Raw genomic sequence first — 21,889 nt, forward strand, 5'->3', positions numbered from 1 at the left:
GACTTATCTGACCATCTTCTATACAAAATGAACTTTCTAATAATTATGTTTCTACTAGAACACTACAAAGTAGTGAAATCAATTTGGCTCCTCTTCTTTGGGTCAGCATGAAGCATGCTATCTCATTTTCCTCCAGGTAGTTTTACAGTGGAAATTAATCACATAAATGCAGCTTTTTCTCAGAGGTAGATGGGCTCAGTGTTCCACAAGATTGGCTTATTCTCTACAGTATACCCGGGAAGAAAATTAAAAGCAAAACAATTTCATAACACCAAATGCTTTATGTTACAGGTAAAATCCCAAGACAATGAATATTGTTATCAAGATGAGGTTTTTACAACAAAAACTGTTCTATGATCTGGTAATGGCTATAACAGTATTTTGTTGAGCTGGTTAGGGAGTTTTCTTTGGTGCCAGCTCTTATAAGAGTCAATCTGTCTAACAAAAGTAGCTGATGTTGTATTATATATACTGTAGGTAGTCAGAAGAGATGAAATCTTCATACCTTATATTTAGAGAGAGATTTGAAGTCTTAAAAACTAGTTTATCTTTTACTTCATTTGATTTCCATATTAAACTTGAGAAACATGTTACAGCAAAAATTTCTATCCTCACTGAATTTACTGAGATATTGAGGCTTAAATGACTGAACTGACTTGCTAAATTTGAATACAAACTCAAACTCCATGACTCCTAACCCAGAAAATGTTCTCTTCTATTGGTATTTATGTTGATTTGTCAATAAATAATAATTACCTTTTCCTTTAATTCATTCCAACTGATCTCACACATTTCCCACTCACTTTCTTTTAGATGTAAAACACAAGGAAAGAGTAGACATAGCAGCGCGTTTAACCTTTTATTTGTTAGGTCTCATTTGTTTCTGCTCTATGATACATACCTCAGAATCTGACTTCTAACAACATAATCAATAATGAAAATATATTCAGTGAACCGATTTGGAAGTGCAGTGAGAAAAGAAACTATGGAAACCACTTTCCTACAATGGATCTTAGTTTCCTCCACAAACAAATGAGGATAGAACCATTTGTCTTACATGGTTATTGAGAGAGAGCTACTGCCTACCAAAGGCCCTGGTGAAAATCTGGGGAATATTTCAGACATCTCTCCCTTCCCCTCACTGTTCACAACATGCCTAAAGACACAAAGAACTGTTGATTCTATGCTCTGAAAAGCTCTGGAATTTTTCCTTCCAATCCCATCTCCACCAACTCTCGGTTTAGATCTTTATCACTTTACTGGGATTACCATAAATTTATATCTTATTTCCAATCTTGTCAGTTTCAATTTCATTATGCTTATAGAGAATGGGTTCCAGTGTTAGATACAACAGATAAATACTTGAGACTCCTTAGGATCCTGCATTTTTACTTTTCAATATGTTATTAAATGCATTTCAATATATCAGGTGGACAGTCTTAATTAGGTACAGATAGTTTTCTCAGTCTCTTTATACACCTAACACTTTTTCATTTTCACTTAGATAATATGTCTTTATCCATTAGTACCAGTAGAAATCCATAAGAAGTATAAATGGAGCCCAAAAGGCTCTAGAGAAGCCAACTGAGCTCATATTTACCAGGGAACAATATCTGGAAATTTGCATACATGAGGAAGTTTCCTATAAATTCTACTGCTGCTGCTGCTGCTGCTAAGTTGCTTCAGTCATGTCCGACTCTGTGCAACCCCATAGACGGCAGCCCATCAGGCTTCCCCGTCCCTGGGATTCTCCAGGCAAGAACACTGGAGTGGGTTGCCATTTCCTTCTCCAATGCATGAAAGTGAAAAGTGAAAGTGAAGTTGCTCAGTCGTGTCCAACTCTTCGAGACCCCGTGGACTGCAGCCTACCAGGCTCCTCCGTCCATGGGATTTTCTAGGCAAGAGTACTGGAGTGGCTTGCCATTGCCTTCTCTGATAAATTCTACTACTCTATTATAAAATGTTTTCCTCCACTGGAAAAGCCATTACATATATGAAGATTTAAGCTAATGAAGATGCCTACTGACTGTCAAACTTTAAACTTTAGTCTATCATACTAAGAGACAAGGGCTTCCCTGGTGACTCAGTGGTAAAGAATCCGCCTCCCAAAGCAGGAGACTCGGCTTCGATCCCTGGGTCAGCAAGATCTCCTGGAGAAGGAAATGGCAAACCACTCAAGTATTCTTGTCTGGGAAATCCCATGGACAGAGGAGCCTGGTGGGCTACAGTTCATGGGGTCACAAAGAATTGGACACAACTGAGTGAATGAGCATGCACTAAGAGATTCTTCCTAAGATGTACATTCTGCAGCAAAATTCTAAGATAGGTGGAATCCAAAACTCCTTGAAAATCTAACTCTAATAAGTTGAGAAATTTTTAGTTCAAAAAATAATACTTACTCCGAAGTTGGTAGCAGCAAATCGATCTGAGGCGGAAACTTGCACATTTGTTGAAATGGTTGTATGAGCATAGAAAGCGTTGATATTCGCCAGCAAGGTGCTCATTACAGCAGGGACACCGGGGCACATGTATTTAGAAGACAGACAGGAAAAATGCCTGTAAGTCAAAAACATTAAGTGCTTTAAAAACAGAACTAATTAATTCACATAGCAGCATAGCCTCTAACATCAGCAATTAAATAATTCCTCGACTATATCTGTGAAAAGGAGAGAAAACTCTTACAATCCCTAACTGAAAGAGAATGCAATTCCAGCCTTTTAAAAATTTCTCATTCACAAATGTGAAGTGGTTTATTTAAAATGTGATTTGTCACAGGGACATTTGCATAATTTCTTTGAACTGGAGAGTGCTGTGTGTACACACAAAAAGTGCCATTTCCAGTGGAATCTCACACTGTTGAAAAGCAATCCTCCAGGAGTCTATCATCTCTGGCAACTCTGTCCTTAACGATTTTAGTTCCTGAAGTGCTGTATTGCAACCAGAATGCTCTGCCACACTTGCATTCCTCTCACATCAATAAGGTAAACAGGAAGCCCTCCTTTCCCTCCTTTCATTGCACAATGATTAAACAAGTCAACCTAACATCTGACCTGAGTCCATTTTGTGAGCTTTTGTCATTAAGTAGTTTCCACAAGCAGTTTTATTTTCTGAGATTTTGCTAAATCCTGGATTTAATTAAGCAAACAAATGAACAGTGAAGACAAATTATGCCAGCTTTATGCTTAAAGATCATTTCTTTTAAACCTTGAATAATAGTATCATTTACAGATATCAGAAGCATCAAGTATTCAATTCTGTTACTTCTCTCAGGAAAACCTGTTTCATTTGAACTCTAACAAAAGACTTAAAAATTGAAAGCACAGCTTGTGATAAAAGTGAAGAGATAAAACATCCATAGAATAAAGAAATTTTCAGTATGTAATTTGATCCCATTTTGCCCTCATATCTCAGTAATTTGTCTACCACTTAGGCATCCTTGAATTTTGAGAGAAAAAACTGTTAGGACTCAGTTCTTGATGAGTGAGAGAGAAGAAAGAGAAGTGGTTACATTCCAAGTTTTTAGTTTGGATGACTAGGTGAATAATGCTTCTGCCAAGTGAGCTAGGAACGAAAAAGAAGAAAGGGAATTAAGGTGGGGATGATGCATTCAGTTGAGTTTAAGGCACCTGTAGAGCTATCATGTAAGAACGTCCACCAGGTTGTTGGAGACCTGGGCTGAATATTTCAATCTGGGGATCACTTCAAAACCATGAGAACGGATAAGGTTATCCAGGGAAATCAAGTAGAATGAAGAACAGTATCAGGAAATGGAACCTGGGAAATACTGACATATAGTGAACCCGGGAGATTAGTAGTGAACCCAGAGAATAGTATACCCTGGAGATTAAATAGGAAGAAAAATAAGTGAATTCTAGGGCTGAGATAAAATTAAAAATGATAGGTTAAAGGAAAGCTAGGCCAGTGGAATTAGGGAACCCATGGAACAGGAGATTTGAGGGGTTAAGGATGATGATGCTGATAGGTGCATTGAAAGAGTCTTCAGTTCAGTTCAGTCGCTCAGCCATGTCCGACTCTTTCCTAAGAACCTAAAATAACTATTGGACTTGACAAACAAACATCGTGTGACTGTAACAAAATCAATGTTAGTGGAGTGACTGGGGGTTGCATCAAGAGGAAAGAGGATGGAAAGTGAGAAAGTAGCAGAAAATGATCAAGGAAAAATGGATCAAGACCAGATTTTGTTGATCTTTAGCTAAGGAGTTTATGGAGTTGGCTGAAATTTCTGCAGCAGGAAGTGATACCATCAGGTGAATCTGGGAAGATGACTCTGAAGTGTAAAGATGGACTGAAAAGAGTAGGTATTGGAAGCAGAAAAACAACGTAGGGGATGTAGAAGCAAAAAATGACTTTTCTGCCCAGGATGCAATATGACTAAGCACTTCACATACCATAGTCAGAAGGAACAAAATATTTTGCACCTTGAGATAATCTAAAAATCACAGATTCACTCTGTTTCTTATCTCCCAAATATAAAAACCTCAAATATTTCTCTAAAATCTGAATTTCCTAACAAAACAACTGTGAACTGGAGTTTAGCCATGATATGTCTGAAAATGTATAATGACCTCTGGAAGTGTGAATACCAGGTGGAATGCTGTTGTTTCTGCCAAGAATAGCACAAGAACACCATGTAAACCAGGTAGCCTTAGGAATGTTATTTTTTTTTTTTTTTTGCCAGTGCTTCTAAAGTCTCATTCCCTCTTTGTACTTGTTGTAATTAAACATATTTTCCTTTTCTGATTTTTTTCTCCTTAAGGTCACAGAGCAAGTAAGGTGATTAAGGATTAGAGTTCAGGCAATGCAAGTTCAGAAGCATCTCTCTTAACCACCAAGGTGACCTCTTAATTTATTCTCCTCCCTCTCTAATATTGTATATTATATATTGTGTATGTATCTGTTGCTTCCAGAACACTCAGTTGTCATTTCATCCAGCTCACCTCTAGCATAACGTACAGGAGTCGGTCCCTAAGTGTTTAATGAAACCAAGTGAAAGCAGTGTGAGTTACCGGTATATAAGGAGAGTTAGTGTATAGAATGTGTGCTTTGTTACTTTGAGTATGACAGTTTATTACAACATCCAACTGATCTGTGAATACCGAGTTGAAGTGCACAGCAGTTAATGCCATAATGATCACAACTCTGAAGGTGAATTGTGTTCTGCTTATAATTGGTACCCTGAGAGAAATATTTTAAATTTTCCTGGGCATTAGGCATGCATTCATCTTAGCGACCTGACAGAAATATTTTACCTCCTGATTCAAATGTAACTGAGATGATTTGTGGGGTATGATGGGAGGTAGCCAGCTGTACATGATCTATTCTGATCTCCTGTAGAAATAGCCACAAAAACCAAAAAAAGGATGTGAAATCATAGCAGTGCTACAAATCACGTGTGGCAATCAAAGCTCCTCCTATATCTGGGAGGGATTTTGCTTAAGCTTATAGCAGGTTGAATAGACTGAGAGGTATTCAGTGACTAACTAGTGTCTAAACTCTTAAACTGTTAACCTGACTAAGGAAGAAATGGGAGGATATTTCTAGGAACCATAGACTGTTACAACCCCCACATCAGAAATGTGAGCCCTAGGCTGCTGGCCAGCAAGGCTGTTATTCACTTTCCTATTCCATGGTAAATGGCTTCCCAAGGCAGTGAAGCTGCCTCTTATTTCCCACACCTTCTCAGTCTATACCCATTAAAGAGTACACAACTCCCAAGACTGCAATACAGCCTTCACAATAGGGGACAGGCAATGGGATTTGAAGCTACTTAGAAGAAAGGGCTGGAAGAACACGGAGAATAGTATACCCTGGAGATTAAATACAGCCTCTGATGTTCAGCTCTAGCAAGACAAGAATTCACAGGTTGCTTACGTTATCCAGAAAAGGCATCTGGCTCTGCCACAGAGCCCACCAATAGGAGCAGGTAAAAATCTTTGCTCAATCTAAAAGCACATTGCATTTGAATAAAGTCATAGCACAGAGGGAACATTTTTGAAGGATCCCTTACCATTATAGGATCTGCAGGTGAATACTGGTAACACACTGGTGGTTTACAAATACGGATTTAGAGTCAAAGGATCCCGTAAGTTGCCAAACAAGCAGGATGCAAATATCCATGCCTGTTATTATCACAACATACACACATGTGCACACACACTTAAACAGCAAAAATAACTAAGAACTTGATAGGAAATTAATTAAAATGGTCAAAATGTTGTCTCTGGGTGGTGTTACATGTTTTTATAATTAAAAAACATATCTTGTATTTTTAAAAATACTTTACCATTAGCATGTTTTATTGCCCTAATTGGAAAAATATAATATATACATATTTAAAATGTTAATTCAACTTTTGCTCTATTGTTGATTTTTATAAGTCTTTATGTAACTTTTAGCACCAATAAGAAACAAAGTAATACAACTCCTTTTAAATTTTGTTTGACTAAGGTTAACTTTTCTTTATATATTTTTTTAATAAAACAGTAAAACTTTTCAAGTATACAATGTAAAACTACATAACCTATACTTTACAGTATCATTAAATAAGGTTTTTATGAATGAAGTTAAACAAATCATCCATAAAATAATCTTTTCCTTCAAAATGTATCATAGACCTAATTTCTGATTGAGTAAATGCAAAAAAAATACTATAAAATTACTAAGAAATAGAAGTCAGTTTTATAATAAAATATATTACTGGGAGAACAGGATTCACACACACAGTACAATATACATAATATAGATTACCAAAAATTAGTTTTAAAGATATTAATAAAATGTCTCATAACTTCCAATGGAAAATATAGGGATGAAAATGGTAAAGATGTGAAAAATCAAAGGGCAAAGAGGAAAATTTAACATTTCACTAAACAATAGTATTCATCCCATTAGATTTTTATACCAGTTTCAATATCAAATTAGCATCACTATGGTGCTTTTCTTGTCAGTTGGTTAAAATTACAAACAACAAAATTTTTGTTGTTTGTTAAAAGGAAAATAGATCAAAGTCATAAATATGACCCTCCTAAATTTGGTCAGAATTTCATTGAACATGTCTCAATATACCTAACAATTAAAGATATAACACTTAAAAAGAAGTTGTCACCTTTTGGAATTTATATTAAAATGTTCTTCAGAACTAGTGACTCAGGAATTAATCAGTTGGAATACCAGGATTAAAAGTTTAAGCATTTGATATTAACTAAAAAAATGAAACACTGACACTGAAACCCAGAAAGATAATTTCCAAGTCACTCTAAGAAATATAATATTTTACCTAGCTGGTAAAAATACCTGTAGTTCTTTAGAAACTATGACTATGAGTACAGTAAGTTAAAGACAGTAGCTCTTGGGATCAAAACAATAATCTATACTGAACGTTCTTTTTTACCTTCACTTTTAACCCTAAATGATAAGTGGTTAGGCAGCCAATATCATATACGTAGTAGTCTGCATCAAAGTATAATTCTTAGATGACTGAAGGACAAAAGAAAAAAGAGATGAACTTCAAAGACGTAAAGATATTCATTAGGGTAATGGCTGCCTTTCTCAGAAATCTTGCAGGAATAGTCAACAAAAAGGTTTTTTTTTTTTTTGTATGTGGAGGAAAGTGGTTGGGCTAGGGAGGGATAATGAGTGGCCAATTAAGAGTTAAAGGTACCATGGCGTAGAGATGATTCATTCTAACCCTAGTTCAGGCTGTGACCTCAGAAAAGTAACTTTCTCACTCATAGATTCAGTCAATCCATCTGTAAAATCAAAAGGCTATGAGAAGATCTAATTCTTACAGTCTCTAATGTGCTATGAATCTCTGAATACAGAGAACACATCCAGCCTAGTCATACATATTATTTTCCCTTCCAACAACATTTGATTCATCTGCACAAATGGATAGTTGAGATGACCAGGAAGTAGAGGACAGGGGAGTTATACTGTGGCATCCTTTGCACTTGGAGAGTTTTCAGCTAATGGACTTCTACATAGTCTTCAATTTGGCAGTATTTGCCTCTCAGTTTGTGTGTACCCATTCTTTATGCAGGGTTACTGACAAGGCAAACTTTCTTGCCTCTAATCATTGCCAAGTCTATGCCACAACCACTAACGCCAAAGAAGATGAGGTTGAATGGTTCTGTGAAGACCTACAAGATCTTCTAGGACTAATGCCAAAAGAAAAGAAAGAGATGTCCTTTTCATCATAGGGGACTGGAATGCAAAAGTAGGAAGTCAAGAGATACCTGGAAGAACAAGCAAGTTTGGCCTTGGATTTCAAAATGAAGCAGGGCAAAGATTCACAGAGTTGTGCCAAGAGAATGCACTGGTCATAGCAAACACCCTCTTCCAACAACACAAGAGATGACTGCACACATGGACATCACCAGATGGTCAATATTGAAATCAGACTGATTATATTCTTTACAAAGATGGAGAAGTTCTATACACTCAGCAAAAACAAGATGGGGAGCTGACGGTGGTTTAGATCATGAAGTCCTTATTGCAAAATTCAGAATTAAATTGAAGAAAGTAGGGAAAACCACTAGGCTATTCAAGTATGACCTAATCAAATCCCTCATACAGTGCAGGTGAAAAATAGATTCAAGAGATTAGATCTTATAGATAGAGTGCCTGAAGAACTACGGATGGAAGTTCATAACATTGTATAAGAGGCGGTGATCAAAACATCCCCAAGAAGAAGAAATGAAACAAGGCAAAATGGTTGTCTAAGGAGGCCTTACAAAGAGCTGAAAAAGAAGAGAAACAAAAGAGAAAATGAAAGATATACCCAGCTGAATGCAGAGTTCCAAAGAATAGCAAGGAGAGATAAGAAAACCTTCTTAAGTGAACAATGTAACAAAATAGAGGAAAACAATAGAATGGGAAAGACTATAAATCTCTTTAAGAAAATTAGAGATATCAAGGGAGCATTTCATGAAAAAAAATGGGTACAATAAAGGCAGAAATGGTATGGACCCAACGGAAGCAGGAGATATTAAGAAGAGGTGGCAAGAATACATAGAACTGTACATAAAAGGTCTTAATGACCTGGATAACCAAAATGGTGTGATCACTCATCTAGAGCCAGACATCTTTGAGTGTGAAGTCAAATGGGCCTTAGGAAGGATTACTAAGAACAAGGCTAGTGAAAGTGATGGGATTCCAGCTGAGTCATTTCAAATCCTAAATGATGATGCTGTTAAAGTGTTGCACTCAATATGCCAGCCAATTTGGAAAATTAAGCAATAGCCACAGGACTTGAAAAGGTCAGTTTTCATTCCAATCTCAAAGACAGCAATGCAAAAGAACATTCAAACTACTGCACAATTGTTCTCATTTCACATGTTAGCAAGGTAATGCTCAAAATCCTCCAAGCTAGGCTTCAACAGTATGTAAACTGAGAATGTCCAGATGTACAGTTTGAATTAAGAAAAGGCAGAGGAACCAGAGATCAAATTGCCACCATCTCTTGGATCATAGAAAAAAGAAGGGAATTCCAGAAATAAAAACATCTACTTTACTGACTACACTAAAGCCCTTTGACTGTGTGGATCATAACAAACTGTGGAAAATTATCCAAAAGATGGGAATACCATATCACCTTACTTCACTCCTGAGAAATCTGTATGCAGGTTAGGAAGCAACAGTTAGAACTGCATATGGAACAAAGGATTGGTTCAAAACTTGGAGAGGAATAGGTTAAGGCTGTATATTGTCACCCTGCTTATTTAACTTACATGCAGAGTACATCATGCAAAATGCCAGGCTGGATGAAGCACAACCTGGAGTCAAGATTTCTGGGAGAAATATCAATAATCTCAGATATGCAGATAACATCACCCTAATGCCTGAAAGCAAAAAGTAACTAAAGAGCCTCTTGATAAAGGTGAAAGAGGAGAGTGAAAAAGCTGGCTTTAAATTTGACATTCAGAAAACTAAGAACATGGCATCAGGTCCTATCACTTCATGGCAAATAGATGGGGGAAAATGGAAACAGGGATAGACTTTATTTTCTTGGGTTCCAAAATCACTGCAGATGGTGACTGTAGCCATGAAATAAAAAGACGCTTGCTCCTTAGAAGAAAAGCTATGACCAACCTAGACAGCATATTAAAAAGCAGAGGTATTACTTTGCCTACAAAGGTCCCTTTTGTCAAAGCCCTGGTTTTTCCAGTAGTCATGTATGGCTGTAAGAGTTGAACCATCAAGAAGACTGAGTGCCAAAGTTGATGCTTTTGAAATGTGGTGTTGGAGAAGATTCTTCAGAGTCCATTGGACAGCAAGGAAATCAAACCAGTCAACCCTAAAGGAAATTAGTCCTGAACATTCATTGGAAGGACTAAAGCTGAAGCTCCAATACTTTAGCCACCTGATTCGAAGAGCCGACTCAAGACCCTGATGCTGGGAATGACTGAAGGCAGGAGGAGAAGGAGACGACAGAGGATGAGATGGTTGGATGGTATCACTGACTCAATGGACATTAGTTTGAGCAAACTCAGGGAGATAGTGAAGGACAGGGAAGCCTGGTGTGCTGCAGGCCATGAGGTCCCAAAGAGTCAGACAACTGAGTGATGAAACAAGAACCACCATTGCCTTGAAAATCATTTCCCTTTAAGGCTGCCATCTAATACTACATAAATTATTCCCAGGGGGAGGAGGAAGAGCGGGAACAGGATTATAGGCATAATTAGCAATTTAAAATGACAGTATATCTCTACAGCAAACCACTCCCTCAAATAGCCCATCTTCAAATAATATAGGTCAAAATTACTACCGAGTAATCTCTCAAAATGTTTAATATTTCCCCAGGAAGGCATGATTTAGAAACAATGGACTAAGAAGGCTAAAAAGACTTCACTGCTTTTGTAAGAAAATGGGTTTAGTGTCAAACCAATTTAACAAATGGAATTTCAATGCCATGGGGAAACTTAAAAGTCACAAACTCCAAAATGATGCTTAAATGCTTATAATGAGATAGTTACTGGTATTTTTTCAGTTGACACAACTATTACAACACTATCAACCATTCAAAATACTATTGAGAAAATACTAGGAAATTGTTGTTTAGTTGCTAAATCATGTGCAACCCTTTTGCACCTCTTGGATTTGCAACAGTTGGTTGCTGTTTCCTTCTCCAGGGGATCTTCCTGACCAGGGATTTCAAATAATAAATCTGGATTCAGCTCACTTGCTATTGTTTTGATGAAAATAAGACAATCATCTGACTCACCTGTCTTTTTATCAACAATTGTCCTTAATCACAGGCTTACTTGGTGACTCAGCAGTAAAGAATCTGCCTGTAATGCATGAGACCAGGGCTTGATCCCTGGTCCCAAAGATGCCCTGGAGGAGGAAATGGCAACCCGTTCCAGCATTCTTGCCTGGGAAATCCATAGACAGAGGAGCCTGGTGGGCTATAGTCCATAGGGTCTCAGAGTCAGACATGACTGAGCATGGACAAGTAGCATAGCATAGTCCCTAATCACACCCATCTTATGGTTTCAAAGAGTGGGAAAGGCTTTTGATAGAAAAGATTGAAAAATCAATTATGAAAATTAGAGCAGAATGATTGGAAAGAAGCACCAAAATGCAGTGGTTCTTAGAGTCTTAGAAGAGATTTCAGAGAAGCAATATAAGACAAAAGGAACAGACAAAAGACAGACAAAAGGAAGTGTGTATTAGTCACTTAGTCATGTCCCACTCTGTGACCCTATGGACTGTAGTCTGCCAGGCTCCCCTAGCCATGGAATTCCCCAAGGATGAATACTGGTGTGGATTGCCATTTCCTTCTCCGGGGGATTTTCCCAACCCAGGGATTGAATCCAAGTCTCCTGCATTGTAGGCAGATTCTTTACCATCTGAGCTACTAGGGAAGATGAAAGGAAAGACTACCTATATTCCTAATGTTAGAAATACACTGAAATACACTAAAATAATATTCATGGGCTCCCAGCTGGTGCTAGTGGTAAAGAACCCTCCTGTCAGTCCAGGAGATGTAAGAGATGTGGGTTTGATTCCTGGGTTGGGAAGATTCCCTGGAGGAGGGCATGGCAACCCACTCCGGTATTTTTGCCTGGAGAATCTCATAGATAGAGAAGCCTGGTTGGCTACAGTCCATAGGGTTGCAAAGAGTCAAGACACAACTGAAGCAACTTAGCATGCACATAAAATAATACCTATCACATTTGCTCTTAAAAAATTCGGACTAGCATGCATTTCAATGATTTTATTCATCGTTACCAGTAATGAGGAGCTCAAACCTTTAAAGATCACTTCTCCTTTGGCCAAAAGCATCATAGCTTTTCATAAATAGTATGGATTGCTTGAGCTCAATTATGGACAGCTTGAGTACCAGGCCGGTGGGGAGGGACAGGAAAGTATGAAATGCATACAGTTTAGAGGAATGATGGAAGTTGAAGAGTAAGTAAGGATGACAGCCTCATGCTGCCTGCCTCTCAGCTTTATCCGAAAACTTTCCTCATCTGTGCCTGGAATGGTCTCTCCATGTGTACACACTTACAGCTCACAATCATGCCTTCATTATACTGTCTTATTATTAGGTAATTTATTCTTCCTCTTCTTCCTCACTGGGGATGAAGTGATATTCCATATTTCCACTGTCCTGTACAAGTCTTTGTACTTAGATGCTCAGACAGTGTCTATCACATAAATGAATTACATCTTCTGAAAAGTGGCTTCATGAGAAGCTGGACCTTAACTTCTTGCTTGCTGATATATTCTCAGTGCCTATAAAACTTTTGGCATATAACAGGCACTCAATAAATATTTTTTAAAGGAATCAATGATTCAATTAAGCAGCACTCTCTTTAGAAAGCAGGCTCATAGCTCAAACAGCTATAATGACTAGTAACTTTAAAGTAAAGTGTATCTCAACAGCTCTGGTCCAAATATGAATTAGATTAGGATGACCAGCACCAAAGTACAGGTTGTTTGTTAAACATACTAAGGTTAAAAAAACAACCTAGTGCTTTTCTCTTATCGGTATTATAGAGGCATGACTATAATCTAATAGAATCTAAAATTCTGGGAGACATCACGGGCTTCATTTTAAAATAAATGAAAGGCTCAAATTAAACACTCAGTTAAAATGTATTTGTTGGACAAAAATCACCTCTAGATGACAATTTATTCCTTAATGCTTGACATGAAATTCTCTTAATTGTGTTCTGGGGTGAACAGTTGGTTGGTCTGCCAGAACATTATTAAAAACATATGTTTGAATAAATAGATGAAAAAAAAATTCTAAAACTCCCTAAATGATGAAAACAGGTTTTATGCCTAGCCTCATGCTAAACATGTGGAATAGCGTGCTCCTTTGAAAAAGGGAACAGACTCTCATTCTTACTGTCACAAATTGGAAAATTGCTTTTATGTTAGATGGATGGCTGCATTTACCATGTGGGAACAAATCCTCCAGGTCCTTGATCAATCACTTGTCCCAGTAGGAAAATTGTAATCCCTTTCCTCCCTCTCATGAACGCTCCAAAACAAAAGATAGACTTTTTTTGCAACAAATAGGTCTAATACACTGTGCCCTCATAGCTAATGTTCTGTGGTAAAAGGAAAGAGCATTTACAGTAAGCAGGAGGTACCTTGGAGGAATGGAAAATTCGGTATTAATGTTCAGGTTATTTACCAGCAAAATAGATTCAGGCTCCTTATTATGATGAGAAATATGTAAGACGAAAATTTAATAATGTATAACCAGACTCTCTGACTTAATACATACTTCCTCTTTATTTATTTGTGCTCCAAATCCATCTTCAAAGAAATGGGAGTATGCTTGAAAGAAACCAAACAATCTCTAATAAAACAGTTAGATTATGAAGTTACCTGGGGATCTGACTAAACACAGAGGGGCTTTAAATAGCAAGAGAAATTGTGATTTGATTTTTTCTGAGCCAGTGGTGTCTAGGGAAGTACAGAGAATTAAGCAGTTTTATCCTTTCAAAACTGTATAAGTATCCTTACTATATAGAGAGGTCATATGTTTTTTCCTTGAAGCTGAATTTCTTAATTTTGTGTTTTTAAAAATAAGAGGGCATTTTATATTAACATATGGAATCTAGAAAGATGGTACTGATGATTTCGTATGCATGAGTTAATACACAATATTTGGCTTTCTCTTTGTGACTTACTTCACTGTGTATAATAGGCTCTAGGTACATCTACCTCATTAGAGCTGACTCAAATGTGTTCTTTTTTTTTTTTTTTTTTTTAATATCTGAGTAATATGAGGACATTTTAAAGAGATGGCTCCCAAGTACATGAAAAAGTTGGTCCTGGCTTGAAAAACTGGCAAGAGGCTTTACATTTTTTTTATATCTTAAAGGGACAGAGGAAAAAAAAATATAGTAAGTTTTCTAAAATAAATGCTCTGAGGAAAGGGAAGGCAGTGGTCTCTGAGGTTAGACTTTTCAGATTCTGTAAGAGCCAAGATGAGGGGGACACCCCAGGCCTAGAGGCATAAAGAAGCCTGTCTAAAGTTTTGTTAAGCCGAGGGAAATGTCAAGGTCATCTTGGTCAATGTTAAAAGAAACATTTAATAAATGAAAATATCAATATCAAATCAAATATGTAACCATCAGTAGATATAATGTGCCACATTTTGTTACTGTCAAAGTTCATTTGTCAATTTCTCCCACAAAAAGCAGGTATTCTTTTCCTTTATGTTTATCTACCTACAGTTCAGTTCAGTTCAGTTGCTCAGTCATGTCCGACTCTTTGTGACTCCATGAATTGCAGCACGCCAGGCCTCCATGTCCATCACCAACTCCCAGAGTTCACTCAAACTCACATCCATCAAGTCGGTGATGCCATCCAGCTATCTCATCCTCTGTCATCCCCTTCTCCTCCTGCCCCTGATCCCTCCCAGCATCAGAGTCTTTTCCAACGATCTACTCTTCTCATGAGGTGGCCAAAGTACTGGAGTTTCAGCTTTAGCATCATTCCTTCCAAAGACATCCCAGGGCTGATCTCCTTTAGGATGGACTGGTTGGATCTCCTTGCAGTCCAGGGGACTCTCAAGAGTCTTCTCCAACACCACAGTTCAAAAGCATCAATTCTTTGGTGCTCAGCTTTCTTCACAGTCCAACTCTCACATCCATACATGACCACTGGAAAACTGTAGCCTTGACTAGACGGACCTTTGTTGGCAAAGTAATGTCTTTGCTTTTGAATATGTTATCTAGGTTGGTCATAACTTTCCTTCCAAGGAGTAAGTGTCTTTTAATTTCATGGCTGCAATCACCATCTGCAGTGATTTTGGAGCCCCAAAATATAAAGTCTGACACTGTTTCCACTGTTTCCCCATTTATTTCCCATGAAGTGATGGGACCAGATGCCATGATCTTCGTTTTCTGAATGTTGGGCTTTAAGCCAAAAGTTTCACTCTCTTATTTCATTTTCATCAAGAGGCTTTTTAGTTCCTCTTCAATTTCTGCCTTACTCTTGGTCTTTAGATGAGAAGTTAGCAATTGGTAAAGTCCACAGTCAAACCCAGCTGATGGCTTTTGTTTTTAAAATAGAGTTTTATTGGAGCACAGCCATGCCATTTTGTTTACTTAGTATCTGCACTGTTTCTGCACTAGGAATGCAAAATTGAGCAGCTGTCACAGATACTGTACGACACACAGAACTGAAAATATTTACTCTCTGGCCTTTCACACCCATACAAAAAAACTGCCAACGTCTGCTTCAGAGTATTTCCAATGTAAGCAGAGACTTTGTCACACTGTCTTTTAAATATGATAAGATCCAAACTGACCTGCAAGTCATTAGATACCAAAAAGGCATTCAAAAATATTTTTATTGTTTACTTAAAAAGGTAGTAGAAAAATAAAAGTGGTAAGTTGAAGGATGGATGATTCTTCTCCTTTAAACTATCATACATTTATGTTTTTTCTCTGTAGTAACATGATTGTGCTTCTCAGAATATCAGAAACACAGCAATGAAGAAATCAGCTCACAGAGATATATGGAATAAATTAAACTTGATACCTTTTTTTACTGGGATTCTTTCCAAAAGATTTTTCTATGTGTTTTTTTAAACATAGTTCTCTTGGCAGTGCAGTTCATTTACTTTAGATTAAATCATAGTTATATTTTAATTGAATTCAAATGTTACACTAGCTGCTCTGATGAGTTCTTATAGACAATGACATGGGCAGACTTCATTGTGGCTGTCCATTTGCAAAACAGGCTGCCTCAAAAGGAATAGCTCCTGGACACTGGACCAAGATGGTAGAGGAGCAGGACATGGTGCTCACCTTCTCCCACAAATACATTCAAAAAAAGTGAGAAAGGAATTGGGATGGGACCTGTGCCCCTCTGAAAGAGGGAAAGCTTCCACATCCTGCGAAGTCCCCTCAGTGGTGGAAAGACTAGCCAGGAGAGAAGGGGCACTTCAGAGCCTTTGAAGAGAGCAGAACTAGTTATGGAGAGCATAGTGGAGAGAGACTTGCACAGATGGTAGATGTCACTGCCCTGCACTCCCCAGCCTGAGATGCTCATCTGCTGGGATGGGTGCAGGCTGGCTGCTGAGGCTTGAGTCTTGGAGGTCAGACCCTAGAAGAAGACAGGGATTGGTTGTGTGGAGACAGCCTGAAGGGGCTAGGGTATGGTGTACCACAACCAAGGGAGTGGCATGCCAGAAGAAGCCAGAGCCCACCAGACAGGCAAGGCACCATTGTTCGGAGGTGCACAAACATAGGAGCTTCCTTTTCTGGGTGAGCACTCTTAGGTGGCAGGGCACCACCTGCATGAGCTCCAGGGTCAAGCACAGCCACCACTGGCATTTCAGACTCCAGAGGCAGGTACTGGTGCTGGGTTCCAACCACTCTCTCCACCTTCCCAGGAGTACATGCAGGCCATGAACCTGCCCGCCCTCTATCAATGGGATAATGGCCAGCACACACTGAAGAGACAGCAAACATCCAAACCAAAACAGAACCCATGCCAAAAACAGTTAAATCCATACAAGCAAAACAGTAATCTTTCCACATATAAATTGTCATCCAAAACTACAGTAGATAATTGTTTCCCTTAAACTCACAGAGTAGGAGAAATATAAGCAAAATGAAGAAGTAGAAGAACCACTTCCAGTTAAAAGACCATGAGAATTCCTCTGAAGGGGCAAACAATGAAACAGACTTCTTCAACCTAATAGACACAGAGTTCAAAAAGCAAGTAATGAAAATACTGAAGGAATTAAGAAAGGTTATTGACAGAAATGCAGATTGCTATAAAAAAGTAACTAGAAACTATAAGGAGGAGCCAAGAAAAATTAGAAAATTCATTTGCCAAGATAAAAACTGAGCTAAAGGTAATGAATAGCAAAATGAATAATGCAGAAGAAAGAATAGTGATATGGAAGACAGAATAATGGAAATTAGTCAATCAAAGCAGAAGACAGAAAACCATATAAAAAGTAAAATGAAAGCAATTTAAGAAATCAGTGGGCTAATATAAAGCATGCCAATTTATACATAATAGGGATTCCAGAAGAAGAAAGAGAAAAAGGAAGTAAAAGGTATTTGAAGTAATTAAGGTTGAAAACTTCCCAACCTAAAGAAGGAAACAAATATCCAGGTATAGAAAGCATAGAAAGTCCTAAACAAAATTAACCCAAACAAAATTAACCCAAATAACCCTTTATCAAACTATATTATAAGAAAAATGGCAAAGTTAAAGATGAAAAGAGTATTCTAAAGGCAGCAAGAGAAAAACGGAGTGTTAATTAACAAGGGAACCCCCATAAGACTATCAGCTGATTTCTCTACAGAAACTCTGCAGGCTAGAAAGTGAAAGCGAAGTTGCTCAGTCGTGTCCGACTCTTTGAGACCCCATGGACTGTAGCCCACCAGGCTCCTCCATCCATGGGATTCTCCAGGCAAGAATACTGGAGTGGGTTGCCATTTCCTTCTCCAGGGAATCTTCCCAACCCAGGGATCGAACCCAGGTCTCTTGCATTACAGGCAGACGCTTTAACCTCTGAGCCACCAGGGAAGCAGGGATTGACAAAATATATTCAAAGTCTTGAAAGGAAAAAAATCTTCCACCTAGAATACTATACCCAGCACGATTATCACTTAGAATAGGAGAGAAAATAATTTCTCAGACAAGCAAAAACTAAGAGAATGCAGAAATACTATTAATAAACCTACCCTAAAAGAAATACTGAAAAGTCTTCTCTATGTAGAAAATTAGCAAGAAGATATAGGATGGAGGAATTTATAAATAGAAATTGAGTCACTGAAATTAGCCAATACTCAGATTTAAGGGAAAAAAAAAAAAACAAGAAAACTATTGTGGAAACAAGGAACAGCAAAAGGATAAACATTAAGAAGTAAAAAAGAACATCAAAATCATAAAATGTGTAGAAGGAGAGAAATAAAATGAGAAAAAGTAGATTCTTTTTTCAGAATGTGTAAATTCTTTTTTTTTTAGAATGTGAGCCTGCTATATGACTATCAGTCTAAACCAAACAGTTATAGGAAGGGGCTGCATGCTTGTGCTCCATTGCATTTGACTCTTTGCAACCCATGTACAGTAGCCCACCAGACTCCTCTGTCCATGGGATTTTTCAGGCAAGAATACTGGAGTGGGTTGTCACTTCCTTCCTTCCTGGGTCAGGAAGATCATGCCCCCTATGTCTCCTGCATTTGGCAGTGGAGTCTCTACCATAGTGCCACCTGGTAGCCCAGGAAAGGGTTTGAACTCATGTCTCCCGCAGATTCTTCACTGTCTGAGCCACCAAGGAAGCTACAGGAAGGGGTTAACATACTTATAAAATAGGGCAACAGATCAAAACTACACAAAAGATTCAAAAACCAAAAATAAAAGAACAAAAGCATAAAGTAAAAGGAAATCACCAAACCACAAAAAGAAAAAGAAACAGAAAAGAAACACAATCAACTGGAAATGGCAATAAATACAGATGTACCAATAATTATCTTAAATGTAAATGGACTGACAGCTCCAATCAAAAGATACAAAGATATAGACTGGAGGAAAAAGAAAAGAAAATAACCAAGAGCATACGATATGCTACCTACAAGAGATGGACGTCAAGGCAAAGACATACATAGACTGAAAGTAAGAGGATGGAAAAAGATGTTTCATGCAAATAGAAATGACAAGAAAGCAGCCACTGCAACACTCATTTTAGACAAAATAGACTTTAAAACAAAGGCCATAAAAAAAGATAAAGGAGAACACTATATCGTGGATTAAAGGATCAATATAAGAAGATTTTACATTGTCAATATATTTACACCTAATATAGGAGGACTCAAATACATAAAACAAATACTAACTGACATAAAGGGAGAAACTGATGGAAATACAATAATAGTAGAAGACTTTTAACACCCCACTCACACCTATAGACAGATCTTCTAGGCAGAAAATCAATAAGGCAATGGAAATTTTAAGTGATACAACAGTTAGACTTGGCATTTTCAGGACATTACATCAAAAACAAAATAAAACAGAACATATACACTTTCCAACTGTACATAGAACATTCTCTAGGACTGACTGCATTACTAGGGCATAAAACTAACCTCAATAAATTTAAGAGTACAGACACTGTTTCAAGAATATTCTCTGACCACAATAGCATGAAACTAAAAATCAACCATAGGAAAAGAAATGAGAAAAAAAAAAAAAAGATTATGTGGAGACTAAAACAAATAGGAAAAGGAGTACGTCAAGGGTGTATATTGTCACCCTGCTTATTTAACTTACGTGCAGAGTACATCATGAGAAACACTGGGCTGGAAGAAGCACAAGCTGGAATCAAGATTGCCAGGAGAAATATCAATAACCTCAGATACGCAGATGACACCACCCTTATGGCAGAAAGTGAAGAGGAACTAAAAAGCCTCTTGATGCAAGTGAAAGAGGAAAGTGAAAAAGTTGGCTTAAAGCTCAACATTCAGAAAACTAAGATCATGGCATCTGGTCCCATCACTTCATGGGAAATAGATGGAGAAACAGTGGAAACAGTATCAGACTTTATTTTTTTGGGCTCCAAAATCACTGCAGATGGTGACTGCAGCCATGAAATTAAAAGATGCTTACTCCTTGGAAGGAAAGTTATGACCAACCTAGATAGCATATTCAAAAGCAGAGACATTACTTTGCCAACAAAGGTCCGTCTAGTCAAGGCTACGGTTTTCCAGTGGTCATGTATGGATGTGAGAGTTGGACTGTGAAGAAAGCTGAGTGCTGGCGAATTGATGCTTTTGAACTGTGGTGTTGGAGAAGACTCTTGAGAGTCCCCTGGACTGCAAGGAGATCCAACCAGTCCATCCTAAAGGAGATCAGCCCTGGGATGTCTTTGGAAGGAATGATGCTAAAGCTGAAACTCCAGTACTTTGGCCACCTCATGAGAAGAGTAGATCGTTGGAAAAGACTCTGATGCTGGGAGGGATCAGGGGCAGGAGGAGAAGGGGATGACAGAGGATGAGATAGCTGGATGGCATCACCGACTTGATGGATGTGAGTTTGAGTGAACTCTGGGAGTTGGTGATGGACATGGAGGCCTGGTGTCCTAGTGTGCTACGATTCATGGGGTCGAGCGAATGAACTGAACTGAACTGAACTGAAACAATGTGCTGCTGAAAAACCAATGGGTCAATGAGGAAATAAAAGAGGAAATTAAAAAATATCTTGAGACAGATGACAATGAAAATTCAACCGTGCAAAATCCAGGATGCAGCAAAAGCAGAACTTACATGGAAGTCCATAGCAATAGAGGCCTTCCTCAAAAAAACAAGAAAAATCTCAAATAAACAACCTAACCTACCTACATACCGCCTAAAAGAATTAGAAAAAGAAGAACAAATAAAACCTAAAGTCAGCAGAAGAAAGGAAATAATCAGGGAGGAAATAAATAAAATATAGAGATTAAAAATTAAAAAAAAAGAAAAAAAATCAATAAAACCAAGAGCTGCTTCTTAGAAACAATAAACAAAATTAACAAACCTCTGGCCAGGCTCACCAGGAAGGCAAGAGAGAGAATCCAAATAAAGAAAGAAACAAAAAAGAAGAAAACTCAATCAATACTGAAGAATACAAAATATCCTAAGAGAATACTATGAACAATTATATGCAAACAAATCTGACAACCTAGAAGAAATGGACAACTTTCAAGAAACATACAGCTCACCAAAACTGAACCAAAAGAAACAGATCATCTGAACAGACCAATCATTAAAAATAAAACAGAATCTGTAAAAACAAAAAAACTTTCTACAAACAAAAGTCCAGGAGCAGATGGCTTATGAGAATTCTACCAAGTATACAAAGAACTTATACTGATCCTTCGAAACCTCTTACAAAATGTTGAAAAGAAGGGAATACTCTCAAAGAATCCTATGAAGCCCCCCATCATGCTGATCCCAAAACCAAAGATACCACCAAAAAATAAAATTCCAGGCCAATATCTCTGATGACTATATACATGAAAATTGTCAAAACAAAAACAAATCAGCAAACCAAATTCAACACACAAAAAAGATCATACACCATGACTATCCCAGGTTCACAAGAATGAGTCAACATGTACACATCAATGTAATATATCACATTAAAAAGCAAAAGTCAAAACCCACATGATCATCTCAATAGATACAGAAAAAATAGTGACAAAATTCAGCATCCATTCATGATAAAAACTCTTACCAAAGTGGGTATAGAGGGAACATATCTCAACATAATAAAAGCCATTTATGACAAACCCACAGCCAATATAACACTCAATAGTGAAAAGTTGAAAACCTTCATGCTAAAATATGGAACAGGCCAAGGATACCCACACTCACCTCTTCTATTCAACATAATATTGAAA

General features: G+C 37.7%; 1 protein-coding gene across 1 annotated transcript in view; it reads right to left on the reverse strand.

Moving 5' to 3' along the window:
* The window catches only part of UNC13C (unc-13 homolog C), a 685,158-nt gene that overhangs the window by 305,892 nt on the left and 357,377 nt on the right, over positions 1–21,889 (reverse strand). Inside the window, 1 exon segment of the mRNA NM_001206460.1 lies at positions 2,400–2,556. Coding sequence (NP_001193389.1) covers positions 2,400–2,556 — 157 coding nt within the window.

Source organism: Bos taurus, chromosome 10, assembly GCF_002263795.3.
Source record: "Bos taurus isolate L1 Dominette 01449 registration number 42190680 breed Hereford chromosome 10, ARS-UCD2.0, whole genome shotgun sequence".
Classification (NCBI taxonomy): domain Eukaryota; kingdom Metazoa; phylum Chordata; class Mammalia; order Artiodactyla; family Bovidae; genus Bos; species Bos taurus.